Source organism: Patagioenas fasciata, chromosome 7, assembly GCF_037038585.1.
Source record: "Patagioenas fasciata isolate bPatFas1 chromosome 7, bPatFas1.hap1, whole genome shotgun sequence".
Lineage (NCBI taxonomy): Eukaryota > Metazoa > Chordata > Aves > Columbiformes > Columbidae > Patagioenas > Patagioenas fasciata.
Window position 1 is genome coordinate 11949452 of NC_092526.1, and position 26176 is coordinate 11975627.

Here is a 26176-nt window from a genome sequence, read left to right on the forward strand (position 1 = left end):
TGAGAATTAAAGCATGTTTTATTTGGCCTTTGGTTTTAGTACACTTTTCTTCCCTTAGGGGGACTTGAAGCCAAGTCACAGCTTGACATGTAGAGGGCTGCAGCACGCTGGCATAGCCACCCTCCCTCAGCCTCCTCTGCTGTTCCTCTGCGGAGCTCAGTGCTCACGATTTGTGTCGCCCGTGGCACAAGTCTCCCGACCTCCCCAGTTTACTTGCCTGGCATCTCTTTGCAGGCACTGGGTCTCTACTCACACAGCAACAAGCAGTTTGTGGTTGGATTTGTGGCTTGGAGTGAACTGAAGTAAACTTTGTGTTGGCCCTGGAGACCTTCATTTCTAATCAGCTCCTATTAAATTGCTGTGGATCTGATAAAGGGAAAGAAGCTCAGTTTAAAAAGGTGCAGATAGGCACTTAATATGACTTAATGTGTGTCTAAATAGTTTAACTGCTTATCTGCACATCTGGCCTAAATACTTGTGCAAATGACCCGTACGTTTTTTTTAAGCATATTGGTGTTGGAAGGAGAGAAGGTAGATTATGCAGTTAATAGCTTACAGCTTGTTTCCCCATTGATCCTGGGAGCATCAGGGTTCCTGCTGATGGTGCCAAGTACAACAAAAGGTGCTCAGACAGCGATGGCAGTGGCTAAGCAAAGCGTGCTACGTTGCAGGTTTTCCCAGGAGGAGTTAGTTCCCTGCCCTGCTGTGTTTCTGCAGGAACTGCTGCTGACACAGGTACAAGTCTCCTGGGTAGATGTTTTGAGTCAGCCTTTTGGCTTGTCCTGACTGTTGTGCCAAACTTCCCTTGCGCTTGTGTCCTGTTAGGTGGGGTTTAAGAGTGCTCTGACATGAGGGAATGGAGTCCTCTTTCCAGCCATACGTTCATAGACCCTGCGTGGTGGAACCTTTAGTAAGCTGCATCAATCAGATCACACAGGCACCAATAAATACTGAGCAGCACCTTTTTTGTCCTTGTTTTGTATTCCCTGCCTGATTATCAACGTTGCTACATGTTGTGATTAGCAGGCCTAAGCAACTAAGTCAACTCAGTCAAACAACAAGAATATAGGCTAAATTTTATTTACTTATTCGTGTGATAGAAAGCAGTGATAGAAAGTAGCTACAGTGAGAACTTTTAAAGCAGAGAAAGAGGGGATATGATTTTATTACCAGGACTAGTGCTTGTGTGGCTGACAAGCTCACAAACATCCCAGCTCAGGCTGTCTTTCTAGAGGCTAATTTCAGCATTCTTTGACAAATTCACAGAATTATACTGTGTTAACTAGTGCATTGAATCTTTGTGAATATGATAGTGATTGTTTTAATCCATAGTCCTTTGGATACTGAGGACAAACTGCTGTATGGTTTCATTGAGACTGTGACAAATGGCCAGTGAGGTTCCTATACATCCTCCTCATGGTTACAGGTGAAAGCCCTATCTCACGCAGAATAGAAACAGTTCTCTGTTTCTTTTTGTGAAGTTGTTGTTCTTCAGATCAAAACAGCTTTATGTCTCCTTATCTGAGATTTTTACAGCTGTCAAGTGTTCCAACCCTTTATGAGTTATGGACCTGGAATCACTTTCCCTTCTCAGAGTTCATAAAATGGAGATTATATAGATAAGGCAAATTCTTTGTCTTTTAACATTACTGACTTCAAGGGACGTTGCAAGAATATTTTGCTTAGTTCTTCCCGTATAGCTGTTCTTGCAGATGCTTAGACAGAGAAGAAACTTGTAAATGCCTTTGTTAAAAGTATTGGGCAATCTGGTACTTGAGAAATCTGAATGCAAATCCTGTCTTTGCCTTTGGTTTCTTCTGTGACCGTGGACAAATACTTTGCTTGTTCTGTACACATGAGACATGAGGGTAACATCCCTCTCATTTTCAAGAGTGGCATAAGAATAGATCTGTAAGTACCTGAGGGGTCATGGAGGCAGGAGATGTCATCAACCAAACTTACACCCTTTTATCACACTTGTATACTTTTGTAAAGAAAGCATCTTAAAAAGAAAATATTTTTTAAATGTCTCCTAAAATTTAGACAGCCTGTATCACCCATCTACTCCATATAGCATCACTATCAGTCTGCCCAGTTTCTTGCATTGGGTGCTTGATCAGGATGGTTCCCTTTGGGTGGTTGGGTTTGGTTTTGATTTTGCTGTGGTTTTTAATTATCGGGGCACAGGGGGGGAAACTTTCAGTGTTCATTTTGCCTGAACATTGCCATGTCTTCTGCATGCATTTGGACTCTTGAACTTTTTTCCCTGTTAATTTTCCCTCTGAGTAAGAGCAGTAGGGAGTACAAGAACACTTTGGTTTGTAAGGTATGTCCCCTCCCTCCCCTTGCTTTCTGTGCCTGGGAAGATAGTGGCCTGCAGTGGATTCCCTGCAGCATCTGCGTTATTGCATACACATGCTTGTGACACTTTAATAGTAGCTGTCAGATAACATTAACGTATTGCTGCTACAAATAAATCAAGCAGAGCTACGAGCAAAGAAGTGAGTGAATGAGAAAAGACAGTCTCGTCCATCGCTGTCAGACAAGGCCACCGTAAGTCTTTGCTGCTCACTTCTCTAGTGAAATTGTTGGCTGTATGAAGATGTGCTTAGTGGGGATACCCAGTCCATAGCCAGAAGCCCTCTTTTCTGTGAATACCCAAAGGGCTTAGTTTATCAGTTTTTCAGAACAAGGAGAAGAGGAAGCCTTCAGATATATACTTGAAGACCCTCTCTTCTAAAGTCCTGAGGACTGACCTTTTTTCTGATGTACGGCTTTCTCTTGAGAAAGACATACAGTGGTTGGGGTACTGGAAATACCATCGCTGCAGCAGGGTCCAAACCTCATGGTTTCTATCAGGTGATTCAGCATGATTGTTGTGCTGAATCCCATGGCAGCAGGGGATATCGGTAAGAGACTGCTGATTATGTTGAACAGAAGCTGATTGCCTGGCTGGGATGAGTGGTCAGGTAGACCCTGAAACCCCTGGCTGACCTCCTGGCCCTCTTTCTAGGAAAGCTACAGCTAGTGGAGCTGGCCACGGAAGAAACAACTGAGTGAGGAAAAAACAGTTACACTGAATTTCCTCCCACAAAATTATAGCCCTCATTTGTCAGCGTGCTACCACTTAAAGATCTCTGTTCTGTGGCTCTCTTTACACTTTTGAGAAATTCATTAACTTGATACTACTTATAAAAGGCTCTTTATCTGATAGTGCGGATGTTTCCAAACTTAGGAGTGCAAACTGTGCCTGGAATACTGTCCTCCCACTGCTTGTGGCGATCCTGGAATTATCTCTTGCATTTGAACACTGTTGTTAGAAAATCAACCAGCAGTAACTTGCTTACAGCTTAGGTTGCAATATGCTCAGTGCACTGGCACTGCAAGCTCTGCAGATACACTGGTAGTAGAAGTTTGGCATTTGAGAGCTGAAATAATGTGGCTGGAAAATTACTGTGTTAGTTCTCCCTCCTTAACACTTGTTGACATAGTTTTACTAGGTTGTGATAGACTACAAGGAAAGATGGATCATAGACTTAAAGTATATCAGCCCATTGTCTGATTCCTGAAAAGCATTGCAGTGTCACTCTGAGTGACTCTGTGATTCAGATGAGTTCTTTGCAAGACTCAAAGCTCAGAAAAACTCAAGAAATTTTAAAAAAGAAAAACTTCTTGGAGAAGCACTTGCTTTTACTGTATGAAAGTGGAAAATTATTTCTTGCAGATCCATCTGTAGAAAGTAGCATCACTACTTTTTTCTAATTTATACGTGATTGTCATGTTCTTAAAATTCTCTGCATGACAAGTCTTTTGTATTTCCTTAAACTGGTGAAGGGTTTATTATGCTGAATTTGACAGGTTAATGATCGAGTAGGAAATCATATAACACTTGTTAGTGCAGTTTCTGATGACACAAAATTAACTCTATCCTTTCTACAGCTAGAATTAGAAATTAAATCTAGAGTTTGGAGGAAGAGGGAGAGATTGGAGCAGATAAGTACCAAGTAGACTGCCTAAGAACAGGGCTCTCTCTCTTCCCCTACTTATACATTTCATCCAGGAGTGCAAAAGCAACATTAACCTGCATGCTGAAAAGTCAGTACTAAAGAAATGATATTTTTGGAGGAATATTGTGTGGGTTATTCTAGTGATAAATTGGTCTACTGCAGGATTTCTGGAAGTATCTTTCTCTGAAGTATCAGGGTTGGAGTTTAGCCTGTCCAGCAGAAGTAGTGATGCATGATGGTTTGCATACTGGTTTGAAATACTGAGCCTGTTTGAAGTGGGCTGCCACCTTTGATTGATTCAGTCATTAACTTCCTCGTTGGGACCGCTACGAATGCTTCGTGTGAGTGGAAACATCGGTGATATGAGCAGATTCTGATAGTATGATGAGGGATGCAGTATGGACAGCAACACTGACATGCCACTGCTAATCATAAAAATAATACTAAGAAGTAGTAAAGCAGTAAGAAGAATAAAGACAGTTGCTTTGACCAGCACTGTGATTATTATTTTGAGAGCAAAAGATTTCACAGCCTGTTTTCAGTCCTTGTGCTCTGTGTATGTATTTTAATAAGTTATGTTTTTCGTGTTTGAACAGAGTGAAGCCTGGAGAACAAGCTGTTCTTCTGGAATCCTGTAGTTCATTTATTCCCAGTAGATTCCAGTGGGAAATAAAATCAACAACCTCTCTGCTTCTGAACAGTGACCCTCACTGTGTTTGCTAATACCTCTCAGTGTCTGTCTCCATTGAAACTCAGGATATAATTGCTAGGCCAGAACATGCAGGAGAACAAGAACTGAGATTTTCTGAAATTTAAAAAAGTACATGAATTACATTGATTTTGGGTGCCCAAAGATTATGCTTGACTGTAGGAGCAGCTCATTTACTTAAACTGCTTTTAAAAATCAGACTTTAAAAACAGAGTTTCAGCTCCTAAAACCACATCATCAAAGCATGTTAATGAACTCGTGACAGCTACACACCTGAAAATTTTTGTGTGTGGGCACAAATGCCAAAAATTGATTTCCCTCTGGGGCCAGGAGGAAAAAGCAATGTTTTTATCTCACGGTTTAATTTGCGTTTGACTTTCCTAACATTTCAAACTGCTTAAATGGATTAGTGACTGAGTCCTGCAGCACCAGATCTGGAGAATATTTCCAATGTACATACCTTGAAATGGTTTTAAATCACGTGTTGCAGGGCAATTAAAAACGAGTTCTGTAATGCACACAGCGAGGAAGGGAGTTAAGAGCCAAATGGCAGAAGGGATGGACCGATTTACCAAAATAAAAATAGAAGGGGACCTGGTCTAGTGATACCTGGTGAAAACAAGGTCTTCTACAAGTGCTAAAATCCTGGCTGAATCAAAATTCTGAATGTCTGGACTGTAACTCCATTTTCTGTGTGCTTTGCCAACTTGAGGACTAGAATTATGCTCATGTGGGCAGAAAACAGTGCAGTTGGAACCTACAGATCAAAACAGACTGTGGTGGAAAGGAAAATATATGAAAAAAGAAATATAATAGTTTCTTCAAAAGATAAAAAACCCTGTGATAGTTGTAAAAAAAATTGAGATAGCTCCAGTGATTAAAAAAAAATCTGTTCTGTGTGAATAAAGTACTTGTGATGGCATCAATATTTTATGAGTCTTATCACAAACTGTTTGACTTCATGGGGTAAAGGTAGAGGGAGAATTAAACAAATCTTTGTTGTTTCTCTGAAGACCCATTTAGCAATCATACTTGGGGGAAAATAATAGCACATGCTGACAACACCTCTGTTAACTATAAGCTACTCAGTGGTGGGGTTTCTTTTGCCCTGTTTTGAGATGACCTGACATGATAGTCTTGTGGTTCTGATGAGTGTCTAAGCTAAGAACAGTAAGAGTCAATGTCTGAGTAGCTGCATATCCTTGTTGTCCCTGCTCAAGTTGTACAGCTGCAAAAGTAGCAGAATTCCACCTTTCTCAAAAGCTGGTGAACCTTAGGATGTTAATTTAGGAGCTGGAACAAGGCTCTCCTTGGCGCAGCAGAGGGGTTCTCCAAAGCAGAGCTGATCTCATGGGAGGAAGAGCATCTAGCCTCCCTTGGGTAAGTAGTTGCAAGGATCCAAGCCTGGAATTGGATAATTCAACCTTCTTCCTTGGATGAAGAGAAATTACTTCTCCTGTAAATTATTTGAAGTGCCCTTCAGGGGAAAGGAATCTGTGACGGAGGAGCTCTGGTGATGCCTTTCATCCTTGGGATCCCCTCAGACCAGCCACGCTTCAAGCCACGGCACAGTGTAGAAGCAGCATTAGTTCCTTGGCCAGTGGTGATCCCTGCACATTGAGCAGGTTTCAAGTGCAGGTGTCAAAAATATTATGGACGTGCCCAAGGTATGAATTAATATTAAGGACAGAGGTAAAGGTAGTAGTTGGGGATCACTGTCCTATTGTCTAAAACCTTTCTCGTGAATAGGGTAAGTTCCCACCTTGTCCACCTCCTTTCTCTGCTTTCCTGTGTCGCGTCCGCTACCAAGCATTCCGAAGTTGGGCATGTGAAACTGGAATTAGTTTAGAGGGACCAAAGGTATTGCCTGGTGCTGCTGGTGATGGATTATTGTATAAGCTATGCCAATGAACACTGGAGTAGAGAAATGGAAACCTAACATACTTAGGTGAGTAGAGAGGTAGACTACCTGTCTTTTTAATCCTAAAATAGCATGAAGAAATGTGTGTTCGGTTTGATACAGGTGTTACACAGTAGCTAACAAGGGGCTTGACTGAACACCTGCTGGGTGAAATTTAACCGTAGTTGGACTGAGGCAATTCTGCAGAGCTGGGGAAAGCTGCCGTGGCACAGGGTTATTCACCTCCCCCAGGGAATTGCACCTGTTGTTAATAAGACAACTTCCAGTGTTGGGGATCTTTGATGGCTTCCAGATGCTTTAGGAGCTGGTGTACTTGAGCACATTTTCCAGCTGCATTCAGACCAAGGGCCAGCCTTTTTCTCCCTACAGTGGAAGCTGTTACTGCCAGGTTCTTTTGTTCCTTTGATACCAGAGCTGATGTTAGGTACTCAAATGGAGAAGCAGGAGCAGAGCTGAGAAGGCATGCTTGCAAACAGGCATCTCATGGTTAACCAAGTTTCTTTACTATTCAATGTCAGCTACAATGACTTGTAATTCTAGCAGCTTTTATGATAGTATATAGGATGGTGGACTCAGGACAATGTTTTCTTTAGGGGTTTCTCTACCCTTCCTCTCCCCCAAGAAATCACCCTCCTCACATTCCTTGAATTAAAGAAAGGCATGCGAAGTCACCCAGCATTATTTTCCTGTTTCTGTTATTTTCATTCTCTACTTCCCTTCCTTAGTTCTTGTGGATAGATAACTTCTAGCATTTTAATTCCTGTTGTTTAGACCCGATGTCTGCGTATTTGGATGAAATCATGATTAGATGCCAGCATCTGACTCATCTGTAGTGGTGGGAAATGGTGGAGAAGGTAAATACACTCCATGGAGCCTGGATATTCACTTGTATCGAATACATATTGAAAGTCCAATTAAACTTGGTGCTGATTTTCGAACTGGTTTCTCTTTGAAAGGAGCACAGCTTGCTCTGAACGAATTAAACAGCCATTTGTAAGATAGTTCTTCCTCATCTGTTCACTGCTGATAATCAGATACAGCAATATTACACTGTAAAAGTGATGTTTTAAGGGCAAATTTAATCTGTGAAGTTGGGCACTCCTGCTAGGAAATGTGACACATTGGCTACTGAGCCTTGTTTAGAACTGGTAAAAACTTGCCTGTGAGCTGATAACATTATTCAGCATTTAGGTGATCTCCACAGCAGCAATTCAGTTTCCTTGTTTAAGGCTGTCCCAGGACAAACACAGTGTTTGATATTTATATTCTCTGCCAGCAAGGTGTACCAACAGAGACCATTTGGTTCTTTGCAGACCTGCCAGGTGAAGGGACTGTACGCATAGTTTGTTATTGAGCAAAAGTTACTTTTTAGGCAGAAAAAAAACAGTGGGGAAAAATAGTGGGGTTTTTTTTAGGTTCTATGAGAAGGAAATGTGTAATAATTCCAGAAAAAAAGTACAGATATTTGTGCTTTTCTGTCCGTAACTTACTAGTTCTGGCCCTCTCTTCTGATCTCTGCTTCTCCATCTCCATTTCCCTCTTCTCTCCCTTTTGGTTTGGATTGTGCCTCTTCTGGGGTTCCACCACACAATCCCCTCTATCTCCTTCGGTTGGTTGGTTGGTTGGTTTTTGTTTGCTTGGTTTGGGGTTTTTGTGTGCGTTTTCCAAAACTACATAGATATTGTGAACTTTCCAGTTAAACATGAACACAACAAACAAACCACATGAGAAATATCGACCTGGGTTGTGGTAATAACACAAGTATTAGACAAACTTAGCTGTGATTGGTACTCTCTGTGAGGCTCAGCATTATGCCAATAGCTTAGCATCAGATTCTTGAAATAGTTGGTTTTATCAGTTGATTTCTGCTACAAATTTCTGAAATAGTGTCTTAAAAAGGAATAGGGCTTGGAAGTGTTTTACTCATAAGCAAACAAGATACATCTGAGACAGTGTATTTTGTGGTTTTTGTTTTAAGAGTTACATGACTATTTTCTGGAATTCTGATGGAACCATTTTGAGAAACTTTTCTACTCTTTGTTTAGGAAGGGTATTTGGAGTTCTGAAAAGAGCAGTTGGTTAGTTTTAAAGGCTGTCTTGGAGACCTCAGTGGATGAAGGAAGTCAATAGCATAAAAGACCCATTTAAGTTTCTTACTCTAGTCTACTCTGTTTCTGGATCCTCACGGCTTTGCATTGCGTATCTGGAATTATGAGTTTCACCATCCTTTCACTGTTTCATCTGTTTACTGTTATTTTACCAGCTCTGCAGCAGGTTGCGTATCAGAGCGTTTGGGCCTTCGGTGCACCAGATGATGGATCAGTTGTCACTGCTGTCTGTCGAGGACCACCTGCTTTGCCTTTGAAGGGATATCTCTTATTAGCTTATTACTGATTATCATAAAGCACTGAGAAGTGTTTGATGAGATGAGGTATAATTAATCATTTTCTCTAGTTCTGTCTGTCTTAAGTTGATAGAGTTAAACTGATAAGAGTAGACAACTAGATCCAATATCTTTATCCCATCAAAAGCAGCTTAGGAGCTCCCTATCGGATTTAGACAGACAAATGCTATCACATTACAGTAGCATGGCAAAGAACCAATCTATTATTTCAAACCACAGTCATGGAACTGATCACATACGGAGAGATTTTACACCACTTTATTTTTTATTCTCTCTTGATAGTGTCTTCTTTTGTATGTGCGTGTCTCATTTCTCAGACATAAAGGCAATAACTGTACCTGGTTTTCAGTAGAGAACAAAACCTCTCTCAGCTATGTTTTTCCTCCTTAAGCAATTATTTATCCGGTTATCTTCCACATTTGAAGTATTTTTCATAAACTCATTTTATTTTGAAGTATACTAATAAATCTCCACAGAATACAAGCACTGATTTATGAAAGGCTTACTAGGCAAGGCCAAATGCACAGGTATTGTATTCCTTGAAATGAAACATCGAATGTCGTGACTAAATACTTAAGCGGTGACACAAGAGACGATGATGGCTGGGAAAGTAGATTGCAAGCTAATTTGTTTATGATCAATACTGGCCACTCCAGGAAAAGTGTCTCTTTGGAATTTATTAAGAGAAATACTGTTTATAATATAACAAAAGCAAGTACTGCTATTCAGTGCCCTTTAAAATTCAACAGAATTGTTGTATCAGGTTTTGGATACAAGTTTTTAAGAGGCAAATGAAGAACAAATTACATAGTCCATGAGGTCTCTTAGGTCCTTTACAGTTTTGTTGTCACATTACAAAAGACTCTGAAAATAAGTAATCCCATTTTTTTTTTCTGTCTGTCTTCCTCAGATGAAGTTACTTTAAATATTTGTAATTCACTATTTTTCAAAGTCCAAATCTGTGGTGCACAGTATCCTCTGGGGGAGGTTAGTATGATATTATGTCTATTTTAAGTTTGCCTCAGAAAACCTATTCAGCTGCATAATCTCTGGTAATGATCTTTGGGAGTATAAAAGTACATGCTCAATTACAGACTCAAAATTTTCCACTAGCTACAAAAAATTGGATTTATTTTCTTTATAGCCTGCCCAATTCTTAGCAGACCCAGCTTATTTCAGTTGTCAGAATTCAAAACTCATCCAAACTGTTCATCTCCAGCAAACTGAGGTTGTTTTGTTTGTTTTTGTTAAACATTTGAATTTTTACGATATCATAATACCAATATTTGCAGTATATTCGTGTTATACATTTGACAGCAAGAAAAAGCAGGTTTAAGATCCTAGCAAAAATAACCTTTGGCTATAGTATATCCTGATTCAAGAATCCAACTTCCTGCCATTTCATAATGCTTACAGAAATTAATGATGCAGTCTTGTGATATGGGATTTAGTCAACATTTTCAATACATATGCCTCAAAATTATACCTTGAAATGTTTTCCTTTGGGTACTGCAGAGCAATTAAAACTGTGCCCCTGTAATGTATACTGTGAAAAGCTCACGTAGTAGTAGAGTGACCAAGTTGTTTGAGCTATCAGAAAAGAATGAGATTCATTCTGGCCAATTTAAAAATATTAATTTGGTTTGATCCTGGAATTGTGAGGTGATGCATTTGTGTGTGCAATTGCGGAAAGACAGGACTGGGAAGCTGAGAGGTCCAGGGTGGATAATAACGAGAGTTATTGTATAAAGAAGACAGAATGAAAGACACATGTAGAGTGGAGTAGTGCAGCTCCAAAGGCAGAGGAAAGAGGGGCTGTGTATAATGAAATGAAGGCAGGCTAAATTGTGTTGTGTGATTTGTATTATAAACTGAGCTGGTCATAACCATTGTTGTTAGGTTTGTCTTACTCTTGTCTTTATAAACAATCCTGAAGAGTCTTTTAGTGCTTCTCTATAAAATCTTTATTGTATTACTGTAGACCTTTGAAATTCAGTGTGATGAATCTGCAGGCCAAGGAATGTGCCTTCAAGCTGTCCATTGTGCTTTGTTAAAATTTCGTTGGGACTTGCCTGCTGATAGTTTTTGTGGTGTTGAAGCAAAATCTGTTCAGAGATCGGTATGTTCAACTGCTCAAACAGCCAGACCATAAGGTACAATAACCCATCTCTGACTTCTATGAAACCTCTCTTATTCAGAAATAAGCTTAGTTTACTGTAATAGCTGGTAAAACCGCACATCAGCTTTTAAAGGAGAGTATTCAGTTGTGATCCAGTCACATCCCTTATAGATTGGCTTGGATATTCGTGGTGGCTGTGCAGAGTCTTTGCTGTCTTCTATGAATGCTCCTCATTCACCTCCTCTGGTACAAGCCATGGCTTCAGTTCAAGAGTTCAAATTTGCTGATGGTGCTGGGTAAGTTTTGTTTATTAAAAATATATGTTAGGATAGGGATGTTATTAGGAAGGAGCATAGCTTGTGCACAAGCTGGCCCAGCTTGATTTGAAATCCAGCAACAGAAGAAGAAAGGAGGTCGTCTTTAAATCAAAACCAAAAAATCCATCTGTATTCCATTCTTTCTCCAATTTTACATTTCTTCCCACACAAACAAACAAAGCCAGCCTAACTCACCACCTCCCATAACACACATTCTAAATGCTTGGGAAATAACGATTTTTATATCTTACAGACCATATTTAGGGCAGTCGTTTCTGCCTGCTGAGCATTTTTCCCAGATAAATGAGACTTTCATGTAACTAGATAAATATTTTTATTTTCTTAGTGACCTGGAGGTGACGTCTGTGCTTAAATGACCATGGAAGATAAGGGCTGATGCACGGCCTCTATCTGAGCCCAGGGCTCCCAGAAATGTTCCCAGAAACACTGTGGACCAGGGTGCACTGTGATGAACGGGAGGCACAGGGGTGTTGATCTTCATGATTTTGCTTATTTAGTACGGATTTTTTTTTCTTTTCTCATAGGCATTGAAAGCAACCAAGAACTAACAAATGCAGAAAAGCAGAGTAAAGAAAATCCCACTCCCATCATGGGTCAAATCAGCATACGTGTTTGCTTGTTGAGTGAGTTAGCAAATATGAAATGAAGTTTCATGTGTGTTTCAGTGGGCTAATTTTAAGAGGGCCTAATAGAAAACCTAAGCATTTGGCTTCCTGCGCTTGCATCCTTTCCACCAGATAGGGAAGGAAATATGATATGAATCAAGCACGTTTCTTGACCTTTCTCCTCATTGATTGCAGCTTCCTTTAGCTTCGCAGAAAATCTTGAAAGCATAACCAGACTTCTTAATCCAATTTCTATTCAACTACAGTGTGTTCTATTAACACCATTTAATTAACAGTTATTGTATCTTCTTATCTGAACAGCTCCTCCCGCCTTGGGAGCACATGGGAAGGTGGGACTGGCATGAAGACAACCCAGACTCAAACATGCTTACAGTCATTTGCAGAACAACTCATTTTGCTGGAATATCAGAGCTTTGATTAATTTTCTTAACTGAAGTCATTGTCTAAATTGCCTAAGCTTTCATGCATTTGGGCAAATTTTGTACAGTTGTCAAAATTATCTTTACATACCTTATATGTGAAGTTGTTTATCCAACGGCAGCTGTGAGTCATGCACAGAAAGACTAGGAGCTTTCATCCACTTTTGTGACCTCGAAGAGATGTACCTTATGTCTGAAGTCCTGCTTGAAGAGCTTTTATTTCAGTAAGATTGTATTTGGTTGCTGAAGTCTTTGACACAGACATACTCCTATGGATCAGAAATAAGCGCACTTCCAGGGGGACGAATTCACTCACGGTACAAATGCATTCTCACTAGGGTGAGGTTAAGCGATCTGGAGTGTTAAACGTGCCCTGACTAACCCACTGTGGTATTGCTTGTGAGAGCTGTGGCAATCCCAGCCCTCCATTGCTAGCCTGTTGTTCCTTCTGGAAGCTGCAACAGCAGATGTGAAACTGGCCAAACTGGCACCTTGTGCTCAGCAATCTGTGCTGAGGAGAGGCTTCTGCCTGGGTGCTATCTCTTGAGATAAGAAACCATTGAAGGAGAGATCCTGGTTGCAAGCGCTTTGGAGGTGCTAATTTAAATAATAAAGCAGGGGCTGAGTTGTTAACAGGGGAAGGGAAAGGGGAAATGTCCATGTTGCAGTGGAAGAGTCTTCCCCAGAGTTGTTTCAGGGTCTCACTCCTGCATCCAAAGGCCTCTGGATGTTTCTTCTTGAGTGGCAGCTTCCCACATGGCCATCTCAGCCACAGGCTGTCAACTTGCTTGGTCCAGCTCATGACCAAGGATCTTCACATGAAAACCAGTACCGATTCATAGCCCATAAAATATGTTAAGCGTGAAGATACACAGAAACTTGCTTGCGATGGAGATTCAGTGAGGATGGACAATAGGATCCGAGTCTCCTTCCCAGCTCTTTGGGTGCTAGCGAAGGACAGTCCTTCTGCCCACCAGCCTGTGCCACCAGGCAGAGGATGTTTTGCTGGGATTGTGATAGAGTTCCAGGAAAATTTAAATACAGAAAAACTTCTTTTAGCTGGTGTTCACCAAGATTTGGTCAGGACGGTATATTGTCCTTAACCTTATTGCTCAGTAACCAAAGAAAATAGGATCTCACCGAAATCCCAGCAGAAAAAATAATTAACAAAACAGTGATGAGGAAGAATAATTTATCAGTTTGATGTAGGCATGTTTCCTCTTGAGACGCTTACTGAAAATATACCTGTATTGGTAATGTTTTGTTCTTTAAGAAAATCAGGATTTGGAGGTTTTAATTCTAAAAAACCCAAAACATAAATACTGTATTCTGTATGACAATAAGAATATCAGTGGGAAAGGGTGCATGGAAGGTTTGTAATTACAGCAATCAGTAAATTAATTAAAAAGTTGTATAGAGTAAGGTGTGAGACATTAAAATTAGGAAACAGCATCAAACATTTTGATGTCCCATGAAACAACTGGAAGAATTGAAAAATACTAAAATCTTATTTTTGTGCTCTGGATAGGGGGTATAGTGTATTATGTCTCTTCCTGCAACTATGTAATTAAAAGGTAGGGTAGATAATTTTTTTTCTAAAGAAAGAATGAACCTATGTGGGACAAAGTACTTGTTTTGCTTTTCTCTGGGAGAACAGAGCATCACATCTAAGAGATCAATATATACCAGGGCTGGAAAGGTGAGATGCTCACTGAAATATATAGAATGGATAGCTTCAGTGTAATGTTTTTATTGACTGTAATTCTTGAACAAAGACATTCACAAATGACATAGAGTTCTTTTAGTGTGTTCAGCCAAGTAACTTTATCCTGAATATAGAATCTAGTTGAAAGAGTAAAGTAGACAGGTTTTGCTTCTTGTAGGCTCCCAAATAGAAGGGATATGCAAGAAAGTTTCAGAAGTATTTCTGCAAAGAAATTTTTTGTTCTCAGCATCAACTGAAGAGGCTTACTGTGTATCTAGAGCATCACTCTCTAATAGAATCTCATACTTTGGGATCAATAAATTGACTTAGGGAAGCTTTTACATTTTCAGAGCTGGCTTCAGTAGCACTGCTGGTGTGCACAAAGCTCACTTAGAGAAGTCTTTGGAAGACCGTGGTGGTAACCAGCTCTCTGTTCTGCTCGAGATCCAAATAAGAGATTGCTGCACAGAGGCAGCAGAACAGGGGAAGGTGCCATATAGCAACTTCAGAAAATTTGTTCTTAGACTCTGGTGTATTGATGTAATCTTTCGTTGTTGCAGTTATTTCGAGTACTCAGTAAAAGTACTTGTCACATTTAAAATAACAAACTCCTCCTAATTTCTTCATTAGTACTTACTCTGTTCTTTACTGGCCAAACACTGGGAGAAGACCATATGACTTTAAATGTTTAATTGTCTTTCTAACATAATCTACAAGTTTTCACTATCTTAGTACTCTGCTAGTTGTAGCTCTGGGAAATGAAAGATGTTGTTGTATATCCAGCACAAATATATAAGTAATTTGATCCTGGAGCCAGCTGATGTTGTCTTTTGTTTTAATTTTCATTATGCCTTTGGCTCTGTAGCTTCTCCAATATTTCTATTAGATAGTAGTATATACAGAGGCAATAGAGGGTTAATTGCTGTTCAGGGAAAGTGTTTAAAAAACAGCACCATCCATACCTTGTAACAACATTTTTTCATAATTTTTGTACTTTTTATCTTTCAAATCTATCTGTATTTCCAAGTCAGGATTGCACACGTAGGTGCTGTAGAAGTATCTTGGATAGTCAGAGCTTTTGTAGTCCATCATATTTTTACTCTTATATTGTTTCAGATAGGTATTAAAGATTTCATAATTTTCACAATTAAGAAAAGGAACTCTCAAAAATAAAGTTAATTTCAGTGTCTGCTCCTGCAATTAGTAATCGGGCCAATTTATCAATTCAGTATACAACCACTATGAAATGTATTGTAGAAATTCAGTTGTTTTCTGCTTTTAATCCAGCTCTTGCACAGATAATCCATTTAAGAAAAATTTGCTAGTGGATGAATATGGTGAGAGCTGGAAAGCAGAGGCAGAGCAGCGTCACACTCTGGAAAGAAGGGACATGTGGCTTGTTGTTTGCTCTAGATTGTTTTGTGTGAGTTTTTAATCTCCGTGCATGTGCTTTCCTTCTCATTGTGACAGTTTTACCGCCACACGGTAAAAGCTTAAAATGTAGTTGTTTTCAAAACAGGACTTTATGAAAATATCAAAACACTATTTTGATTTAAATGAAAGATAACTAGAAAAACAAAGTACTGCCTAGTGGTGTTGGAAACTAGCAGAGACCAGCGTAGTGCTGTGATGGCAGAACAGAAATAACCCCGCGCCTCTGCAAGAGAAGTTGAGCAAAGCAGAGTAAGTTGGCAAAAAACAGCAGCTGTGATTTTCGTAATAAGCGGTGATATTCCATGGGATATGGCCCACACTCTCATGTCAGTAGCCGGCTTTGTTTGCTCTGGTGGAGGTAGGGAACTAACAGAATTTATCTCAACGCCATCCTCTTAAATATGCTGTTGTCTCTTAATTACATATTGAACAGCATCTGGTGTTTGAAAAATAATTGAATAGAAACACGGCAGGGAGAAGCGTGGCAAAACTGATGCAAGTTTTTCTGCTTGTGGTGGTCTGGAGGCTGTCCCCTGGTCACTGAGCCATCCCGGTTCCTCTTTACCCTGGGTCGGAACGCCGGAAACATCAATTTTGCAACAATAGTATCAGGCCAAATTTAGCTCTTGATTTTGATTATGTAATACCAGGTTTTCATAACTCTTCGAACACGTGGAACTAAAATGTTTCCATCTCTCTCTTTTTTTCCTCCAGTCACCAAGGGAAAAAATATTGAAAACAGTTTCCTGCAAGAGATTCAACAAAAGCATCTCAGGGCTCTGTTTGTGTGATGAAATCAAAGCGTCCAGAAACTGTCTGGTCTGTTTAGTTGTCTGAGATTGCGTGACCTATTATTTCAGCGAAACTGAGAAGTCGTGGTTTTTGAAGACCTCTCATAGTACATAGCTTTTCGTTAGGTATTGCATTACCTTTAAAGAACTCTGACTTGGGAAGGTCAGGATAATAGCGTTTCTCTGCCACATGCAGATGCCGTAAGAGGAAACGTAGTCGTTTATGAAATACTCAAATACAACAATACTGCAGGCAGCTTTAATAGCTTATCTAGCAGGTATATGTAAGTGGAATAGTCTTTCATAAACTGTTTGTTTCCAAGATCAGAAGGGGAGGAATCTCAGTCTAAGTCTTTAGCTGGGCAGGGGAAGGAAATAAACCACAAAATAGACAACTATATTTTCCTATTACCTTGAATATTTCTTCAAGCACAGGCTGTCTGAAATAGCTGCCATAATATGGTTTTACTCTTCAGGTCATGGAGCTTAGGGAATCAGTTTTTTAATATCTACATCATCTCTTTCCTCCTGGGACTGAAGCTGGTTACCATAGCAAAATGGCAAGGAAACTGATAAGCAAGTAGTACCATTTGGCAAACAGGATATAAATTTATTTTATTAAGACAGAGAACTGTGAAAAAAATTGATGAGATTGCTTTAATATATTTAAAACACCTGTGAACTAAATATTTGTGAACAGATACTGAACAAAATGCTCTTGCTTACATAACAAGTGTTGCTGGAAATAGTGGGAGCTTGAGTTTTAAATCTCTGCAGATCTTTGATAGTTCCAACATTACACTGTAATTTCTCCACTTATGTTTAAGGGTGTTGCAAAGATACCATACTGTGAATTCAATGAACTTCTTCTTAACAGAATAAATATGGAAGTCTGTCCCCTGCTACTTAAAAATTACATTGCAATATAGTTTTTATTCGTACTCGATGAAGCATGGTCATCTGAGTCTGCCATGCAAATCAGCCTGCAGAGTCCCTTAGGTTTGTGTAAAATGAGGTCAGTGGGTGCTGAAAAGCTGAATTGCTTTATGTTCCGCAAATGTTGCCAGTGTTAAGTCTGATGCAGTTTTTTGTGCTCCTATTTGACAATGTTGGTCTCGATGCTTAATATGAGTCACGTGCCTTGGACTGCTGTACAGCTTGGCTATGTAAGGCATCATCATGACCATTGTATCTTCATGAGTGGGCCCCACTGGGGGGACTTTTTTGTTGGCACCAAGATATACCAAAAAAAGCTTGTTTTCAGGACTGAGGTGTTGGTCTTCACTGCTTGGTCAACTCCTCATATCCTCATCTAAACCACATGTTGTCTCCTGTTCTTGGTGCAAGAGTTGAGTTGCTGTTTCGAGGAGTTTGTTTTGGGTTTGCACTATTGACTATAGGTGAAATGAAGCCTCAGATTCTTAGGATTTAAAAAAGGAAAATTTTCCTCTTTCTTCCACAGTGGCCAACTTGGTTTGGGGAATCCTGAGCACCCCCTGTGGGGTCAGGACTTGAGGGGTGCCCTGCACCATTCCTGCCATCCAGAGCCTGGCTCCACATTTCCAGGGGATGGACTGGTCTAGAAATTACTTTTTTATTCTGCAGTAAAAAAGTAATAGAGGTGAAGGGTATATTTGGGCTCAATAGGTAATAGACCAAAGCCCCCTATTTTTAAGAACCTTGCAGGTCTGACAGTCTTTCCCCCTAGAAGAGCTGAGAGGTGTTTCAAATAAGCCTGTCCCGAAAGGAAAATCCAGTACAGCTTTGTGTAGCTCTCAGAAAGTTATAGTGACTGACCTTTGTCAAAGGAAGTGTGTTTACATGATACCACCAGAAGAAGTTTTGAACACTTTGCATGAACCAAATGCCACCAATGGGCATGTATTTTTTCCTCCTTTTTATTAAAAAATAGTTGAGAAATGAAAGATTGCAACACTAATTTTCAGCAAAAGTTATGTGACTGTGTCCTTACAAAACATAACCCACACAGAAGCAGAAGAGCAACGCAGCTTTTCCTTTGTGCTTGTCCTCCAAGTATACTTCAAACTTAACAACTCCTTCTGTAGTCAAGTTCGTAGAAATGTAAAGAAGTGGGTTTGTATCTGGTGACAAAAAAACCCTTGAGTTGGAACTAGAGTAAAAAAAATATTTCGGTTGCTCTTAAACACTATGAATACCAACATTTTCTCTTCAGTATTTTAAGCACTCTCTCAAACTAATGGTTAATGTATCTTTGATATGTTTTAAAGCCAGATATGTAGGTACACAAACATGGAAGTATTTGTGTTCCTGTGTCAGTTCTGTCTGCACAGGTCTTGGCTGGCAGAGCAATGATGCATTTTCAGATAGCTTTTTGTCACAGTAGTTCTAAGATACCGGATTAGCAAGAGCAAGATTACAGAATTATTAATACCAGTGGGATTGTATTTTTTACCGGTGAAGTAATACACAATGTTAAGAACATATATTTGAGGCCATATATGGAAGTTTTATATTTTAAAGACTAGAGAGGTAAAATACACCGGAATGAAGAGCTTGAGGTTTAAGCGTGGCTTGGATTAAGGAGTCATGGAATGGGCTGGGTTCTGGCTGATCTGTTACTGATGGCAGGTTTCCAAAGTGTAACCAAGTGTTTTTCTCTTTTTTTTTTAATTTTCTTGCAGCTGGTCTCCAATGTTCTCATCTTCTCCTGTACAAACATTGTAGGCGTATGTACCCACTACCCAGCAGAGGTGTCCCAAAGACAAGCTTTCCAGGAGACCAGGGAATGCATACAAGCCAGGCTGCATTCTCAGAGGGAAAACCAGCAGCAGGTAAGAGCAATAGTGGGAAATAAAAAATGAAATTGCTGAAGTACAATTAGCATGCAAATTGTTCCTCGAGGACGGAATTTTCAGGCCTCTTGCTTCTTGACTGATCCAAGCAAGAATAAGCCGGTGGTAGAGGGCAGGATTTTGAAAGGTTTAAAGAGAGCTCAGTAGAGTATTTCTTCCACAATACCCTGACAAACTTCTCCACAGACATCAACAAATCCTGTGGTCTGTGTTCTGTGGGTTAAAATTACACGGTACACAGAGTCTGCATATTTTTTTGCAGCCATTATTTGAGCCATGTGCTGAATGCAGATGCAACACGCAGGCTTCGGGCTGACCCTCTTTGTAAGGTCAAAGCTTGGTGTGTATGTCAGCAAAGCCACTGGCAACATATAGCTGGAAGGCGGGTTTCAGAAGTGAAAGGTAAAAATTGGCCCACAGAATGTACTGTTCCTTGATGCCTCAAATCAGGTCCTCTCCCTGCCTTTCTCAAAGGTTCCTACCTGCTTGCACACCTCTGCGTGCCTTATAGGCCTCAAGTGAATTGTATTTGTTCAAATTTGATGTTTTTCTTCTATAAGACCTGTTGCTCCCAGAATACAGCCTAGTTATCAAGGGTACCAAATGTATCTGCTCCTCTCATTCCTTCATGAGCTCTCTTGCAACGAATCTCCTGTGTCCTCAGAATTAGAGACAGAAGACCTTTGCAGCAGCTTGACTATTCCCTTGCTAACACACACATCTCAGGCCTGCAGTACATCTTGTAGTGATCTGTCCAGCCCAATTTGAAATGAAGCATGAAGCAGGACTTCCAGTTTAGCCTAAGGAGGCATCTCAGAGCTTGGTTGTGGGTTTGGGGAAGAGCTCAGAGGAATGAATCAGCTGGAGTGTCGTTGCATCTCTGTGGCAACACAGCTTCATCTTCCCTCATGTCTCAGCCCATCTGTATCTATGGATTTGTCTTTTGGCAGTGTTTCATGAGGTACTTCTGGCTGACATACTTGTTGTTTAACTCATACTGTGAAATAACATGTACAAGTGCTTTATTGTGATAGCATACGTATGAAAACGAGATTCATGCTCAAGGTTCCTTTTTGTTTTGTAATGAATGTAGTCTCAGAAAGATGAAATTAGCAGCCCCTCATCCCTCCACACCTTGAAACAGAGGAAAGGATTGAGCCAAGACAATACCCCAGATAACTTATTGATCACAGCTCTGTCCTCCCTGCTGGGAGGCTGCCTTAACAGCATGGCTCAAAGGCTTGTGCTCCTCTGGATTTAGGATCTCTGTGTCAGAAGCAGTTAATGAAAAAAACCTGACAAATGCCCTAGCTTTATGCCTTTTTCTTCTCCCCCTCCCCAGAAAGTACTATACTACAGAGAAGGAAACCAGGATGTCAGAAAAACACGGGTCAAAGCCGGTCACTTAGAAGTACCCTCCAGTACTCCCAGCAGTAGCTGTGGGTCCTGACAGCTGGGAACTCCTCATAAGATTATTCTGCTACAGCCTGCTCTGACAGTGGTGTCCAGGTTGAGTTCAGATGCAACCCTATGCGTAATGCATTGAGATAATTTTGAGGTGGCAGCAGACACAAACAAGGGCAGCTCAGCCTGGGAGAGCTGGCTTCCGAACAGGGGTGGAGGGAAAGACGATTTTGCAGCCCAACACTGTCACCATTGCTTGCCTGTTTCTGGAGATCTGATGGTGCTCCTGTGTGCTGTTCTCTGTTATAGGCAGGCAGACTATCTCCAGCAAAGCAATGTGTCTTTTCCTTTATTAAGCATCTACCAGCACACAAAATCTGCAAGAAAATAAATAAAAATCCAGAACGTCCCATGCAGAAAAGAAACTTCTCGTTATTTCATTACGGGAGATAACAGGGCAGAGCCATAGCAAGAATCACTACTGCTTGCCCAGAATGAAATATTCTTGGATAAAAAAACAGGTGCTCTCCACAATCTGGAGTGAGCAAACACTTAGGATTTGAGTAAGAGATGGGTTATTGAGACTGCATAGTTTTACTTCAGCATTGCCTTCCTTTTGTGTTCCAAAAGTTGTTCTCTCCTCTTTTTCATCTCTACATCACTTGTGATGAAAAATAAGTGCTATTAAACCTGAGGACAAATGGATAGTCATAAGACACTAAATATTTGTAGTGCTTTGAGGTCATCTTGGGAGACTATGACAAAGATTTGCAATTCCTGTGTAATACAGAGTCATCATAGGAATGTGTGTGCCCACATGTATATATATCTATATATATACATCTCTATGTATATGTATGTAAACAGAGTAGATCTGTATTGTAATCTTTCATCTATACCCATTCTAGAGACTAGTGCTCCTTGGGATGCTTTTTTTTAATGTATAATTCAGTGGAACTATACTCGCATCTTATTTTGAAGTGAGAATTATATATGAATTTGCTCCTGCTTTTTTTATCAGGTCAGACTGCTGCCTTGTTATACTTGTAAAACAGCAGTCCCAGTCACCTCGCTGGTGCATAAGAAGTGATTTTACAGCGAGGGTTGCAATACTTTCTAGTCATTATAGCAAAATGAAAATTGCACTCTAGTGGAGTCTTTAATTTCTGTGCTCCATTTGAAAGAAAACATAGGGATTTTGTTGTTTTGAAGGTCCTTTAATATGGCTTGTGCTTTACAAAGGCACTTGTGGCAGCCTCCTCCTGTTAGCTTCAGAGGTTATTTTCATTGATTGTGATGTTCCCAGCAAACAGAATAAAGATAATGCCCAACTTTATGACATGGCTCAGCTGCCTAATTAGTTGGTACATGAAGGAATGTTGTGCTACATGCATTTGTTTCACTTGATAAGGCAGCCTTACTCCCCAATCGGTGATAGTGTCAAGCAGTGTTAGTTAATTTCCTGGAGATCTCAAATGCCTTGAAAATATTGGTGGTTTGATCTGGCAAGTGCCTGTGGTGTCAGAAGAGCAGGGGCGGGAGCTCACAAGCAAAAGTTATCCAGAAAATCTCTTGCAGTACTACCAGTAAGAGAAACTTGGTCCCCCGAACGTGTCCCTGGTTTGCAAGCAAGTAAAAATAAAGAAAAAAAATCCCTCCACTCTCATGCACCTACAGGGAATGTTCCAAACCTGTGAGTGCCCCTCAACTTCCCATTAAGCTCCACGTTATTCAGAGGATGTGTAAAAACGACACGTGAAATAGCAGCTTTCACACATTGGAGGATGCCTATTATGCAAATGACAACAGTGTGTACACCAGTTACTCTGGAAAGCAAACAAATGTGTGGTGCTTTTGCACTCAAGGAGTACACTAATAGTTGACAGAAGCCTGAGGACGTGTGTGTGATTCATGGATCTTTTTTTTTTTAAAAAGTTTGGGTATGTAACTGTTAGCACCTGCAGTATGCTAGTGAGAGTACTTTAAAAAACAAGTATCTTTTCAGGGTTTCTGCAGTTTTGAGCAGGGAAGATAGAAATCCCTCCAATACATCTTTTTCTGTGTTATTACTACCTCTTCAGGGACCAGAGGCAAAAATCAATCTCTTAAGGTACACATTGAAGAGGGAAAAAAAGAGAAACACTGGGCAATGCTGCAGACTATAAAATGTCTCGGTGCATGCTGAGCATATTTCCAGTGAATTCATCTCCTTCCGGTTGCCCCTGAGAGGAAGAAATAAATGGGGAACTTTCAGTTAAAACTAGGAGATAGAAACCAGGAATCTGTCTACAACTGTAGTATGGGCAAGAGGTTTGGTGACATGAGTAAGTAGTACAGGATTGCTGACCCCTCGGAGTCAGGGCTGCATTTGAGCCCTACTGTTCTCCGTGTTGTTGAGAACTAATGAGCTGTTAGATAAGGTTGGGACCTTCCTTTATGCCACATTGTGTCTGTGTCGTCAGGAAGGAAGGACCTTTTCTTCCCTCTGCTCACTGCGGGCAAAGAAAAATAATGAAGATGAGAGTGGCAGAAGCATTTGGGATTCTTCAGCTATTAATATTCCAAACTACTGCCTGCATGTTGGACCGCAGTGGAGTTGATCCCAAAGGAGATGCTCCTCACCTTCAGCCATAGCAAAAGCTTTTGAACTGTGCAGGGTGTGAGTGGGAATAAAATAAAGGTCTGCAAGTTCTCAGGTGTGATTCCTGAAATACACAAATGCATCCCTGGGGTGCATATCATCTGGAGGTTTAAATTCTATAACTTTTGTATGAAATTGCCACCAAATTTAGAATAATAACAAGCACTGGCTTTTGTGTGAGCTTTTAGGAGAATTACCAGAAAGTCATCATTTTGTCATGTAACTGATTTTTGCCAGACATGCAAAAATAAATACAGAACAGCTGACAAAATAATGTTAAAAAGTCACACTAAAGCTATTGTCAGTAAATCAAAGTGCCAAGTGAGGGCAGAGAGACATGAATTGTTCATGACAGAAGTTAGTTATTGGACATACTCTTGCAGGTGAGTGGGTGGGTTTACAGTTCTTAATGCAACGGGTGACTAATAGTGGTTTTAAGTGTAGAAGTACAATGCTGCGTTGTGTAGTTGGGCTAAGTTTTCATGCTAGTTTTGTCAGGACATTCCTATTGACTTTTTAGCCGCTAAGAACAGGTTCGTGCCCATTGGGGGAATGTGCACAGCTGATTAGATAGGAAAGCAAGGAATTTTAAATGGTGCCCAAGGGTTTCGGAGTATCAGTCCTCTGGTGTTAGTGAAGGAGGACTTGGTGGTGTGGAGAGGCTGTGTGGGAGCTCCGACAGTATCATTTATCAGAGTCCTTTCAAGAATGGTGCACAGGCACTTTTTGTGTTGCACGGTTCTTTCATTTGCAAGAATTGGCAGCCATGACTCACAAGCCCAGTGCAGCTGTGATGAAAAATCATATTTTTTCTTCTAAAATATTTTAATTCTTATTGTGATATGTGGACAGAATTGCATATGACTTGTTAGGGGGTCAGCTGATGGGTTTGTGGAGACCGTTTTGCTTGGTTGTACTCATCTCCCACCGAACCGATGAGTCATTTCTCTCCAGTAAGGAGCAAAGTGTGTTTGTTAACTGGGCAGCAGGTGTTTTAATTGGTTCGTCTGTCTGACTCCACAGGAGCGTCTCCTGCTCTCTGTACTTCCTCGACATGTTGCCATGGAGATGAAAGCTGACATTAATGCCAAACAGGAAGATATGATGTTTCATAAGATCTACATCCAGAAGCACGACAATGTCAGGTAAGAACAACAGCCTCTCTCCCAGCTGCTGGGGAGGAGTGACCTTGCCAGTGCTTGTCACTTAACACCCAGGGACAAAGATGACAGCGACACATAATCCAAATTAAGTGTAAAGACTCTGAAGTGTCACCAGTTGACTTTTGAAAGTTTATTTATAGGGCAGGAGGAAGATTGCCACATTCCTGCAACATCTTCCTTTGAGAAGCAACTTTAACTGATCTCTTTCCTTAGATTTTTTTTTTTCTTCCTTTCCTGGAGTGAGTCTTGGTGTTTTTGAGGAGGTGGTATATTTGGGTTTAGTTGTTTTTGAGAGTTACAGGCACCCTTCTAAAAAGCAGGGGGCCCATTAGGGACAGCCCTTGGCACTTGCGCAGTCACCCCATGCTGTGTTGCTCCTTGGTCTACCTGGATGAGCAGAAGAAATTGATATCCTGTCTCTGGCAAGTCACGCAAAATCAAACCCAGTCTGTGTTGCTGGGGCGGTCCACCACCTTGAGCTTCTGAACATCATCAGGTTCCTACTATCCACTTCCCAGGGAAGAGGCAATAACGTAGTAGTTTAGTTGCTTGATACCTTTATGGGCTGCAGTTACAAAGTTAACATAATCTTGACTCATTTTACCTCTGCTGTTGTACCTGACCTCTTTGAGAATCACTTATATCTCTACTAAGCCAGGTTCTAGAACTGTGTCACGGCTCTGTCAGTCTAGAAATACTTCTACTGAGACACGGGGACTGTGTTGTTCCAACAAGATGTTTTCCTGTAAACTGCTGGCGTAGTATTCTCTCTTATGTTGCTTTAAGTATGTTTGTGAATTATATTTTCAACAAATAAAAGCAGATTTCTTACATCTCTGATATACTATGCCATGAATAGTCTCCAATAGATGATGTGGTGAAATTCACATGAACTTATGAAGCATTTGAAGACATTTCCTTAGCATTGAGGGTAGAAGGGAAAGGTAATGTACAAGCAGAAAATTGGGAGGAGGTTGCTCACTGTTGAATGTAGAGTCTGATATAAAACTCACTGAAATCAAGGCAAGTCTGTGTGCTGGCTTGAACGGACTTCAGTTCAGCCCTTCATATTTTTGGTTGTGACTCAGTAAACCATACTGAAGACAAAAGTGTTATCAGATATCAAAGACTATAACGGTTCAGTGATGAATAATAAAGAATATACGAATCGTGATGAAGGTGAGGGGGAAAAGCTGTCCAGAGAGCCCTGAACAAAGTATGTTCTGCAGTAGATTAGATTAGGTTTTGTGTCTTCACATTCATTTTTTCCATAATGGCACTGAGCTTGTTCAAGAAGGTGTGTAAATTTCTTGTGATAGATACTGTTTGTGAGTTTTCTTCTTTTTTCCAGTACTCAAAGGTCAGCTTGACATTCAAACTGAGTGCAATTCGTTAGATATGATACGAAAGTTGTCAGTATGCTATTATAGTCTTTCACATCAATTTCCATATGTCGTTATGTGCAGGTTTGAAAGTTGTTTGGTACAGTCAAATCTTAGTAAAGGTGATTATCTCTTTAAGATGTTACTTATTTGAAATTTTAACTATATCACTAAATAAACAAAAATGAAATAATAATAAACTAAATTTAGGAATGAACCATTTTAAAGGGAGAGGGGAAGCTGACAGAATGCTTATTATGGGCAATAGTAGCCCAAAGA

The 26176-nt window shown here is 40.4% G+C and overlaps 1 protein-coding gene across 2 annotated transcripts in view; it reads left to right on the forward strand.

Annotated features, from left to right (window-relative positions):
* The window catches only part of ADCY5 (adenylate cyclase 5), a 210858-nt gene that overhangs the window by 105071 nt on the left and 79611 nt on the right, over nt 1-26176 (forward strand). For both annotated transcript variants that reach the window (XM_071810813.1, XM_065840449.2), the window contains 2 exons: nt 19137-19286; nt 24376-24497. In XM_071810813.1, the coding sequence (XP_071666914.1) occupies nt 19137-19286; nt 24376-24497 (272 nt within the window). The remainder of the gene's footprint in view (nt 1-19136; nt 19287-24375; nt 24498-26176) is intronic.